Raw genomic sequence first — 12208 nt, forward strand, 5'->3', positions numbered from 1 at the left:
TTGTCTCCGGTTCAATCGTGCAAGTTTAAATAATAAATTTTATCTTTTTTTTTGGTACATATAAATAAATCATATCATTTTTTTGGTACAAATAAATAAATCTTGTCTTTTGATAAATACTTTCCCTAAATAAAGAGGGAGAGACGGCTATTATTCCATCCTCTAACTCATCGATTTTGTATTTTTTTTATTTTTTTAGGTTTTTTTTAATGAATACTCTTCTAAAAACTCAAATTTACGTAAATATTTTTTTAAAATTTATAGTTATTTCTATACCCTCATAAAATATTGCTTTTGCACAAATGTCCCTAATATAATGATTCTTTTAATATCGTTAATAAAAATCATATTTATTTTAATTAAAAATAAAATAAAGTTTTGAAATTATTTTTTTTGCTCTCCATCATAGTTGCTTTATAAATGCTTCTTATCGCATATATATCTATTAAGGACATTTTAGTTATTTTAATTTAAAACCGTTAATTTTCAACGATGTTAGATGGTGTGAGTGCATATGCAAAAATAAAAATAAAAAAATAACAAAACAAGTGTTTTATGGAGATATATATATATATGTAAATATTAATTTTAAAAAAATATTTATACAAAATTCGATATTTAAGAAGATATATATGTAAATTTTTTTATTATTATAATAGTTATTGCGCGCATGATATAGAATAAATTTTCAAAATAATAATATAAATCAGGTAAAACTCTAGATAACTCTAGGTAAAAATAATATAATTTCGTCGATTTATCAAAAAAAAATATATATATTTGATAGAGTTATGAACCAACAGCGCAATCTTGCAACCAATTACAGCAGTTAAGCTTCCGCTTCTACATAAAGATTGAGCAAAAAAAATTTCTTGCGGCTTCTCTTTCCAACCTTCCGTTCACTGCGTCGCCCACTGCCCTAGCTCTGATCCCCGCCCTTGCCGACACCAATCCACCGCCTCCCCCGCTCTCTCGCCTCCATCCCGAGCCCCGATCGCCGTGCTCCGTTCCGACCTCCCTCCACTTATTTCGTCGCCCCTCGTCGTTCCGCTCCCCCGCCGCCGTCGACCTCGCCCTCGCCCTCGCCCTCGCCTAAGGTAAGCCTCCTCCTCCTCCCCTATCTGTGCCGTTCTTGGATTACTAATCTTAATTCTAATAGAAATCGAATCGTTGTGAGAATTCTTGATTTCTTGGAAATATTTTATTGGCCGCGGTGGCGCGTGGAATAGCAATCATGGAATGACAATCCTGATCGTATTGATCTTTTCGTTGGATCTTCCATTGTATCATATTCTCCCTTGCGTATTCACTAATTGTGCTTGGGATTGCTGTCGAATATTAATATATCTTATTCAATTATAAATGCGTGGCTAGCCTTTCCTTTGCGACGCCCACTGCTGATCTGTTGTAAATCTTTGGCTTTTACTAATTTGAAGTTTCTTATCATGTGAATACTATCTGTCAATTATTAATGGAGGTCGATGATTTCTGGTTTATATGTTAGTACTTGAGACGTTGGAACGTTTAGGCATGGGTTACGGCATGCTGATATGATGATAAGAATTCGGCTGCTAATTCTTTTTTTTTTCCCCTCAAATTCCCAGAGAAAATTTATAAGTTATGATCATATTCATTCTGTATGTTGTATATATTATCTGGATTTATAAGGAAACTCTGAGATGTTTGGAAGGTTATTTCATTTTTTTATTAGACTAGTTATGATGTATGTGGTTATGAACATCAGCACATGCACTTTGTGAAGACATAAAATAGTGGCTGTGTTGCAAAATTTACATCCATAAACAATGTTCATTATATTGTAGTATACATATTGACCAAATAATATAGTGGTTTGAATAAACTCTAGATTTACGTGCGATATCTCTGTTCTTCTAGTCCTTCATTTTCTGGGTTTGAGGACCAAATATTTTAGTACCTAACTTTGTGTGGATCAATGGGTGGATTTGCTTATGTTCATTTTCTTGTATTTTCCGTGCATTTGTTCTCCATATCTGAAGTTTATTTTGTGAAATATACGCCAGATTTTTTTTTTTTGATATTTGATGAGATAGACCCAGGCATATCTTGCCTGACCTGCTTGAATCAATGAAAGGATAGGCCAAGACGGGTCAATGACAACCTCTAGTTAGCCCATGCACAGCTCTATAATTGATTGATATACTTCATTATATATAAGAGATATGATCATAAAACATACCCATATTTAAACCCCATCCCTCCTTTCAATCTGCTTTTTCTCCTTTTGTTCCCTACTCCCTCCCTGTCCATCTTGCCACCTTCCTCCTCCCCGCTTCTCTGCCTCATGCTGCACAGACCACTGCTGCATGTCAATCCCATGGGTAGGATTCCTGCTGCTTCTGAGCATCTCTCTCTCTATCCCCACCCTACCCTCCCAACCTTTTTTCTGCCACTGGATCCCTTATTTCCTTTGCAATTGGCCCTTCCCTAGGGTTCTACTGATTTAGATTATCTCAGGCCTAGAACTTTAATTTTCAGGCCAAGTTTTGGCTGAAGAAGTTAATACCAAGGCCACTCGAGGATAGGCTAGGCCAGTGTTTCAGTTGTTGATGCTAATCTCTGCCTTGGCCTGTGAGATCCCACATCTACTACAAGATCTATCTTAAAGTTTTGATTAATTTCCTTTTCTTTTATAATTTATGCTATGAAGTCTTCTCTTTTTTGGTCTCACTAGTTACGTGCAAATTAAAGGGGGATATGATTATTAGGCTATAATGCTATATCTTATGTAGATTATTGTTTTAGAGGTGTTATTTTAAAAAACTTATTGGATTGGGATTCAGGTAGACACCGCCAAACTATTTTTATTTTTAAGATAGGTAAATTTGGTTGTTTTCTTCTTGTTTTTAACATGTAATTTTTTTATCTAAGATTAGTTGTTTTTTGGTCATGATTCATGCTTCTTGGAGCTCTGTTCATAGGAAGGGCAAGGAGATGCCCTGAATCTCTATGCTCATGATTTCACATAGCTTTTATTTTTATGTTAGACATTCTTGTATCTAATGTGCCTTCCATTATGTTTTGCCTTCTATTATGCTGATCATTGTTATTGTGTTTCTATGTTGTTAGTTGTCTTTTTTTGCGCTTTCTTTAATTTTCTTGATTGATTCTTTGCATGCGTCGTTGGCCTTAGTAGCATACTTTGTTTTAAGATGACATGAAATTATATTGTAACATCGTCAAATTGTTAATAGAACAGTTTGTATTGCATCTGTACTGTCTGTTGCTGACTAGAGCATAACATAAACATGCTGAAATTGCCCAGTTCTTTATATCCATATGGTATTGTTCTAAACAAGCTTTTTGGTTCCAACGTTTACCTGCAGATATGGGGTGTACTGCATCAATCCAGGACCATACTGTTACAGTAAAACTAAATACAATATTGTAGCATCACATGGTACAATTGCTGTGCTGACGGTACCAAGGGGGGTGTATCTTATTAACCTGACCCATACGACAAAGTATGGGTACAGGTCTGGTACCAAAATTGAAAACATTGGCTCTAGACTTCATGAACTTTAGTTGTTATATTAAATGTCTGATTCTTATCTGGGATTTTGTTATAAGGATATTAGATTAGTTGCTTGTGTCAAATATTATATCCGGTAAGAGAGTCAGGAGCTACAAATACCAAGTTCAGATGCAATTTCATACTATTGGCAAACTTTTGAGAAGGCTGTTTGGTTGATTACCAGGAAACTTGTGCAACACATAGAGCAGTTAAAACAGATCACGTAATATTTTTTTTAAAATAAATACCTGGTCCTTTTTCTTGAGGTATTTGGTATTTGATTCTACAAATCATCTCTTGATGGAAGTGTTAACTGTTTGGTTAAAATATATGGTACACAATTATGCTTCTTTTAGTTCAGGTTGTCTTGCTGAAGTATATATGGATAAATAATGAACCATATTCATTTGTGATTCTTGATATACTAGGCTGGTATACTTTGATCATATCTATATCAATATGCTTGTGTGCATTTTGTTATGCCATATATGTATTTTTTGTATGATTTTTCCCCTAAATTTTTTAGTGTTAGGAAGATTACATGATGTTGTGAATACGCTGCTATCCTTTTTCTTTCATTTTAAAGTGACCTTTTTAGTATTGATGTTTGATTCCATTACTTGATATATGGTCATTTCATAAAAATGAATATGGTGGTGAAGAAAAAAAATATCAGTCCTGCATTTTTTTTCTCTTTTTTTTTGTGTGCTGTTAGGGGGACAGGGGATGGTGGGCAGCGGAGCGGGTCTACCAATTAGATTGCAAAATCCAGATGTACAGGGGAGTCCTGCAACCAGCCGAAGAGTTGGGATTTTCTTAAAAAGTCTAGCCATGGAATCCCATCTAAGGGTATACGACATGAGTTAAGGTTGATGGATGTGTCCTGTATCATTGCCTTGGACTTGAGCAATGACCATGGAGTGAACGCACTCTCCGTAAGGGCTTGAGCTACTCTGAGATGCAGCAACTTTGCTGCTTCTGAGGGAAAATGGATCAGCACCCATTTGGCCCCATTCCCTACTTATTCCTTCAAGACTGACCTATTTTCTCACCCTCTTGTCCTCCTCATCTCACACTTATTGACGATGCCTTCAAGTCTGACCTCCACCTTTGGTCTCTGGTCATATCTTTTGCCCCCACCATTGAATTTTGGTTATCTTTGGTTATGCTACCTATCTGCAGTCTCCATTTCCAATTTGCTCTTCTATAAAAGAACATATGCTTCTAGTTCTCCCCATTCTTCTTTTTAGCGTCTCTCCTTGTTCTTGTGCATCTCTTCTACAATCTTCTCAAAACCTAAAACCAAAATCTTAGCCATACCTCAAATGGTAACCTCATCTTATCAAAGCCTTATTCATACTTCCATCATGCTGAAGAACCCTAGCCCTGATCATGATCCAAACCTAATTCCTGATTAGGACTACTATTGTAGCTCTCTAGAGGGTTGGACTATATTAGCTACCAGCAGTAAAAGAGAGAGTGGATCAAATGGCAGTGAGTTCAGAGTGAGGAAATACAAGTCTGCCAAAGTGCTCCTGTACCAAGATGGCTTGAAACCAAGGCCTTGCAATTACTTGCTAGTAAATAATATCCTGCTATTTCGATATTCAAATTCAGTGTTTTGACTTAGATAAACCAGAAAACTGTTATATGTTTGATTGCATCAACTGTATCCTAAATATTGGTAGGTAATTTAGAAATTATTTGAACAAATGTGTGCATATTAATATTTGATGAGTCTTATACGTCTTAGTTGTAATTCACTCCTACTGGACACTTCATCTTCTTCTATGCTGTTCCACCTATGTTTTATAATGCTATGGGAGTTGCTGGATGCCTTAGGCCCTGTTTGGGGGAGCTGTTAGTAGTAGAGCTTTTGAAAGTAGAGTTTTTTGAAGTAGAGATTTTATAAAAAGTTGTTTGCTATTTGGTAACTACTTTTCTAAAGTGCTGTGGCACTTTAACATGCGTTTGGTAAACAAACTGAGAAAGTACTTTTGTATGACAAAATTATTATAAAGAACATTGCATAGTATTATACAACAGAGCATAATAAAATATAACATATATTAATACATAAATATATGATATAGTATAATATTACTGTAATATAATATAATATTATTATAATATAGTAATGTAATATTATATACTATAGCATAATAATTTAATATAATATTTAATTATTTAACATAACATATCAATGTATTATGATATAATGTAATGTAATATTATATTTATAGTGTAATACAATAATAAAGGTACAAAATAGTATAATTATTAGCGTACATTAATTTTTCACAATATAACATAATATTAAATTATTTAACATAACATATTAATGTATTATGATATAATATAATATAATATTATATTTATAGTATAATACAATAATAGGAAACAAGAATACCTTTTCTTGCACGGAAGGGAGTCTGATCCACGGCTAGGGTTCTTTGTTAGGGCTCCAGCAGATTTTTAGGTTTATAAAGGGACAAAGTATGTAATTATTATATTTTATTATGGATATTTTAGTCAAAAAAAGCTTTCCGACAAAACTCAAAACAGCTTTTCAGAAAGCTCCAAAATGGAGCTTTTTCCAAAAAATTGTTTTTAGCTTTCTGGAAAAGTTAAAACAACCTCGTGAAATTTTTAGCAAACACCCTTTTTCATCCAAAAGTGCTTTTGGAGGGCCAGAAAGTACTTTTTGGCCTTCCAAAAGCTCCCCTAAATGGGGCCTTAATCAATTCTGGATTCTTCACATGCATCTGCAGGAAGCATTGTCAATTAATATGCTGCACAAATGGGCATTAATTTGTGATCCTTGTTACACTAAGATTTCCTATTTCATTTTATACTTGTACTTTGTGTCTTTAAATTTTGTTTTTTATGTTGCCATTGGTATTATAATATTATCCATTTATGTTCTTTAAGTTTTATCTGAGTTTTTGCTTCATTTGGTTTGTTTGATGGTTAGGTTGACTTTATCACCAAAACTGACAAGGCATTGTACAAAGGGGATTTTTTGCAACAAACCAATAAGAACAGGTTCTTACGACTCGTAAGAGCTGAAGTTACCTCACCAGATTCAAGGTAAAGAATTTATTTTAAAACTTGTGCAGTTGTTTTTTATTTTGCTTGAAATTCTCTTGGCTAAAATTTCATCTAATGATCGAGGATGGTAACCTTTTGTAACTTATAACTCGAATTCCTTTCCATTCAATGAATTGAAGGGGGAACATCTTCTGGCTGGTGGATTATAAATTGCAATGTGGCTTGTGTTCCAAATGAAAAGTCCTATGTGGCTTATAATGCATAAATAGTTTACAAGAATAGGGGGAAATCTCTTAAAGCTAACCATGCCCCTGCAAAATACAAGTGCTTAATTATATGTTATTGAGAGTCACCTATTTATTTACTTTGAGGTTCCTATTAGGCTTTTTTCCTTTTCCATTGATCATTGTTGAATAAATACATCACAAGATCCAAATTATGTGGATTCATTTCCTAAAACTAACTATTCTGTGTGCTCTGAAACTATTGGAAAATAAAAAATTGATTCCTATTGACATTTGAAACCTAATGAAAGAAAAGAGGATTGACTCCCTGCATATAGCTAACTGCTGGCATACTCCAACTAAGAAACCTCCAGCCTGCTAATTAACTATTATTAATAATGCAGGCACATTACAAGTCACGTGCTCATGTGGGTATTGTATCGCCCCTTACCTTGTCCTTTCGGTTTAAGTATTGAGAATTATCAGGTACAGATATAGTTTTCAGGTAGCATCCCTTTGGTTTGATTTTGCCATTGAACTAGAATTTCTGTAATTGCATTATTTTGTCATCTTACTATGTAATGTTTTAGGGTGAATATATGAAATCTAATTCTGAAGTTGAAGATTAGGGGTCTGGATAGGTGACTGGGCTCCTACCTTTTGTTTCAGCTGTCATGGATTACAGGGATGAATTTTGAATAAGTGGTGACTATCCTTCCATCATTGAGGGGATGGTTCCTTCAATTTTCTTTTCATCAATTCTAATTATTTTTCCTTCCTTATCATCAAGTTCAAACCCAAGAGAATTGATGGCATATAATGCACTTCTTTGTAGTTTCTATTGTGCTTTGGCTCGAGGGTGGAGCCAAGATTTCTTCATAGGTTGAGGGTGGTTTTTTTTTTGGTTGCGGCGCCGGGGGTGGAGGGGGGGGGGGGATTTTTTTTTTTTTTTTTTGATTCGTCTAGTCAAGAAATGAATGCAGGTGCATTTGCAACCATAACTACCGATATTTTGCCATCGTGTGTTGATAGCTGTCCGTTGCCCTCTAATTTAGTTGTGTTATCTTTATGACATAATTATATGAAATCTCAACACAAAAATGAAGAAAACATTAATGCGGCCAATAATATAACTGAGAAAGCAATTTGTGTTGGATAATTTAAGATTGAGTGGATGGTGGACCTTCCTGGCAGAATGGTGTTGCTAAAAGAGTGGTTCAATGAGAGCTTAAAGCAGTAAACGAAGTGGCTGCAGGAGTGGTCGGAGGGGACAAACTGATTAAGAGGTGTGGCATGACCTCATGGAACAAGTCCCTGAAAGAACCTATCTGATTAGGAGTGCCTTCGCTTCTGAATTGATTTTCATGAATTGTAATCAATGTAGAAGACAAATTAAGCCTACTGTTGATTGAGAAAATGGAGCTGCTAGGCCAAAAGTTTGCAAAAAAGAAAAGAAGACATAAAATATGAACAAGAAAATTATGAGAGAACAAGCCTTGAATCATGTATGATCCATGGAACAGGAGGAATATCACACCCATAGTTGAGTTATGGAGATCTAGGAAGGGCATTAAATTTGTTTGTGTGCGCGTGCATGTGTGTGTAGAAGAGAGATAGGGAGAGAGAGAGAGACTTCGGTATAAAAACACCAAAAGTCACACCCTCGCTGTAATGGGTGCCCACTTGGGATGCAGACCATTTTGCATTGGGAAGGTGCGGATTGGGTGTTTGAAGTAGTGGGTGCTTTCAATATTTTGGTTGAAATCATACGTAATTGAGAGGAACATTAGTTAGGGATCAGTTTAATGAAGTGATGTCATTGCTCATTGCGAACTAAAGAGGTGGGTTTCCAACTAAGGGCCTATTGGAATTTTTCTACAGGATTGGGCTGAAAATTCTGCAGGATTTGTAGATTGGGCGGTACAACCAGCAAAATCACCGGCTGCATGGTGGGCTAGGCAAAATATCCAGAAATAGCTTTGGAGTGGGTCAGCCGAAATTCTATAGGGAGGAAAAAAAACTTGGTGAGATCTTTTTTTCTCCCTATGGGATTCGGGCCAGCCCCACTTCAAACCTATTGCTGTGTATTTTATAAATACAGGCCTAGTCGAGCATATAGCCTATGATCTTGCTGGTTGTGTTGGCCCAATCTATGAATCCTACCAGATTTTCAGCACGATCCTGTAGGAAAATCAAAACAGGCCCTAAGTTGGAAATAGTGAAGGGGTCTGCATTATAGAATTGGATCTAGGCACAATGATGTGGATGGGAAATAGACATATATCAAGGTACTTTTGTATTTTGGGTTTGCATGGCCAGCAGCCTCCTGCCTAGCTTCACTGTTGAGTTTCCATTTAATGGACTTGTATTAAGGATTGAGCAGCTTAGGTTGGTTAGAGTCGAGTGACTTGGAACACTTTGTTGCATGTTTTCCATTTTAAACTTATGGACAGTAATCATTTTTTGTGGCTTTTGGAGGAATATGTCATAAGTTCCACCACTTATTATGCTGTTCTAAAGCAGCCATGATGTCATGTTTGACATTGCTGAAAGAAAGTAGGTGGAAGCGAGGTTAGATTTTCATAGCAGCATAGGCATCAGACCTAACCCTAGCACTATGTGCTGAGAGGATTTAACTATATATTGAACCTTGCTCTTAATATTTCCTCATCAATAATACTACCTGGACCACATTAGCAAAAGCCACCCTACAGGCATAATTTGAATACATGCTTTAAACCTGGCAAAATGAATGACAGCACAGGCTAAACTTTGTTGATCTTCATATATTTTGTGAAATTTTGATCCTGTTGCTATTACGATAATGGACATCATTGCTTGTGATGCAGTCTTGAACTCAGTGCCGCCCAGTCTACAGGTAGCAGATGGAGCTACATACAATAAAAGATGCATTTGACCGAGTTGCTAAGAAGCAAAAGCTTTCATGCTCTAAAACCCTAGAAGTCATTGACCAGGTTGGGCAAGAGATAGAACAGGCAATGGCAAAGATGCAGTCAACTGATACTGGTGCAGGCTGCTCCGACCAGAAATCCATTCTCTTGGAGCTCAAAACCAAGCTGACTGAAATTGCCCCAATGAATCAACTTGAAGGATCTCAGAGGGAGCTGAATGTTGGGCTTGTCAAGTATGCGAAGATTCTTGAGAAGTACTTCAATCCAGACATATCCAAGGCATATCGGAACATTGACTTTGACATCCATATAGTAAATCAAATCATTGCGAGTCACTTCTATCGCCAAGGCCTGTTTGATCTTGGTGACTGCTTTGTAAGAGAGGCCAATGAGCAAGACGCTACCACTCTGAAATCTCCATTCCTGGAGATGTATGGGATACTTGATGCTATGAGGTCTAGGAATCTTGAACCCGCACTTAATTGGGCTTCTAAGCGGAGCGAAAGGTTATTGCAGGATGGGTCGACCCTCCAACTGAAGCTTCACCAACTGCAGTTTGTGGAAATGCTACAAAAAGGAAGTCGAAATGAGGCTCTGAAATATGCAAGAACCTACCTGGCTCCATTTGCTTCAGTGCACAAGGTTGAGATCCAAAAGCTAATGGCCTGTCTTCTGTGGGCAGGACGGCTCGACCACTCTCCTTATGCCGAGTTCTTGTCCCCGACTCACTGGGAGAGGTTGGCTGAGGAGCTCACCCAGCAGTTCTGCAGCCTCTTGGGTCAGTCCTATGAGAGCCCGCTTAGCGTGGCTATAGCAGCAGGGATCCAAGGGTTGCCAACTCTGCTGAAGCTAGCAAGCGTGATGGCTGCGAAGCAGCAGGAGTGGCAGGCTATGAAGCAGCTGCCAGTGCCTGTTGATCTTGGGAGGGAGTTCCAGTTTCATTCTATTTTTGTGTGCCCAGTGCTGAGAGAGCAAGGAACCGATGAGAACCCACCAATGCTGATGCCTTGTGGACACGTGCTGTCAAAGCAGTCAATAGTGAAACTGTCGAAGAGCAGCACACGGCCATTCAAGTGCCCTTATTGCCCGCTGGAGGCATCGGTGGGTCAGTGCAGACAGCTTCACTTCTAATCATTGGTTGGGTCAACATGGCAAGGGTTGCAGCTTGTGTGATGCATTCCTAATGTTAGGCTGTGATAATTGAAATCTAGGCTATCGTATGAAAGATGTAACATGGTTGTCTCTGGATATCTCTTGTATGTTTGAAAATCTCCTAATATTTAGAGATTTTCCAGAGCTCTATCTGGAACTTGGATATTATTATGTAAATATAGACATGTTCATGTTTCATTTTTTTTAATCAATATCTTGAAAGTTTCTTTCTTTATAGGTTTAGAAGTTAGAATAGCAGCTTCATGTTTTTTCCGTCTTATCTTGGCCCACAATGATCACACGCTTGGAAGCGATTCGTCCCGATAAAGCAGTTTTGTGATTACATCCAACTATTATCAACCAAAGATATGGATGAGATGGCTCACCAACCTTTGTTAGTATAGTTGTTTCTTGTAATTGCTCATGGTAATGCGGAAGGTAACTGCCTTGATGCTGCAATTTAGTTGGCAAAATTTGATATTAGAATTTCTAATGCTTGGATGGAGACGGTAGGGAATGGAGTTTCTGACCCTCTCAGAAGCAGCGATTTTCCCTGTTCTTACAGCAAGCAGGAGGTCGGTAAGTCCACCAAGCCTCAGGAATGAGCCTGAATAGAATGCCTGCTTGCTTGTGATCAGTGATTGTTGTCTTATAATGTTAATTAAGTACTGCAGTCTGTAGTGAGTTTCTCAGTCGTCAAAAACTAGTTTGAATGCAGGTGCAAGACGCAACAACAGAATTTTGTAGGGGCGATATGCTTTGGAAGAAGAGATTATTCATATTTTATTTGTTTCAATATTCTCATGCTTGCCAAGGATGCTTGTTCATATTTTATGTTCATAGCACTGCCAATAGAAATCTGGCCCGTAGTTAAGGCTGATGCCTATGTGTGTAATTAATCGATCAATGGGATAGCCTCCAGGCATCTTTAGTTGCAGAAGTTTCCTTCGGCTTAATAATATATGGCTTCGTCTACCAGCAGAATTTCCAAGTATTGGAGGAAAAAAAAATGGAGGATACCCTATCTTAGAAGTAGTTCAAGAGACTCCATTAACCATACACTGGTCTAGGCGCAAGGAGCATCGTTTGCAGAACCAAGCCCTCCAACCTTGCCACCTTGGTGCCACACTGAATGAAAATGTATCAAGTTCAGAGATATGCGAAGGAATTGCTCTGAAATTTTTGCACAGATTTCAGGCCACTGGCTCCCCTTCAGAGAACCGTAGTTGGTAAATGAGAAGTCTATAGGCAATTAAGGATGATAAAAGGAATGGTAAAGGAGCAAGGAATTGTTTTCCCATCAATGTAGTGGAGCA

At 37.3% G+C, this 12208-nt stretch overlaps 1 protein-coding gene across 3 annotated transcripts; it reads left to right on the forward strand.

The window, feature by feature from the left end:
• The first annotated feature begins 821 nt into the window (after positions 1-821).
• On the forward strand, positions 822-11129 carry LOC103704607 (protein RMD5 homolog). Of its 3 annotated transcripts, XM_039126507.1 has the most exons (4): positions 822-1097; positions 6528-6643; positions 7233-7314; positions 9678-11129. In XM_039126507.1, exon 4 carries the CDS (start codon positions 9714-9716, stop codon positions 10869-10871), a length of 1158 nt encoding a protein of 385 aa, XP_038982435.1. In that variant the 5' UTR covers positions 822-1097; positions 6528-6643; positions 7233-7314; positions 9678-9713; the 3' UTR covers positions 10872-11129. The 3 variants fall into 3 exon arrangements, with proteins under 3 accessions (XP_038982435.1, XP_008786185.2, XP_026659453.2); XM_008787963.4 differs by lacking the exon at positions 7233-7314 and having other exon boundaries at positions 824-1097; XM_026803652.2 differs by lacking the exons at positions 822-1097; positions 7233-7314 and adding an exon at positions 3380-3515.
• Positions 11130-12208: the final 1079 nt, after the last annotated feature.

The sequence above is a fragment of the Phoenix dactylifera genome, chromosome 5 (assembly GCF_009389715.1).
Source record: "Phoenix dactylifera cultivar Barhee BC4 chromosome 5, palm_55x_up_171113_PBpolish2nd_filt_p, whole genome shotgun sequence".
Taxonomy (NCBI): Eukaryota; Viridiplantae; Streptophyta; class Magnoliopsida; order Arecales; family Arecaceae; genus Phoenix; species Phoenix dactylifera.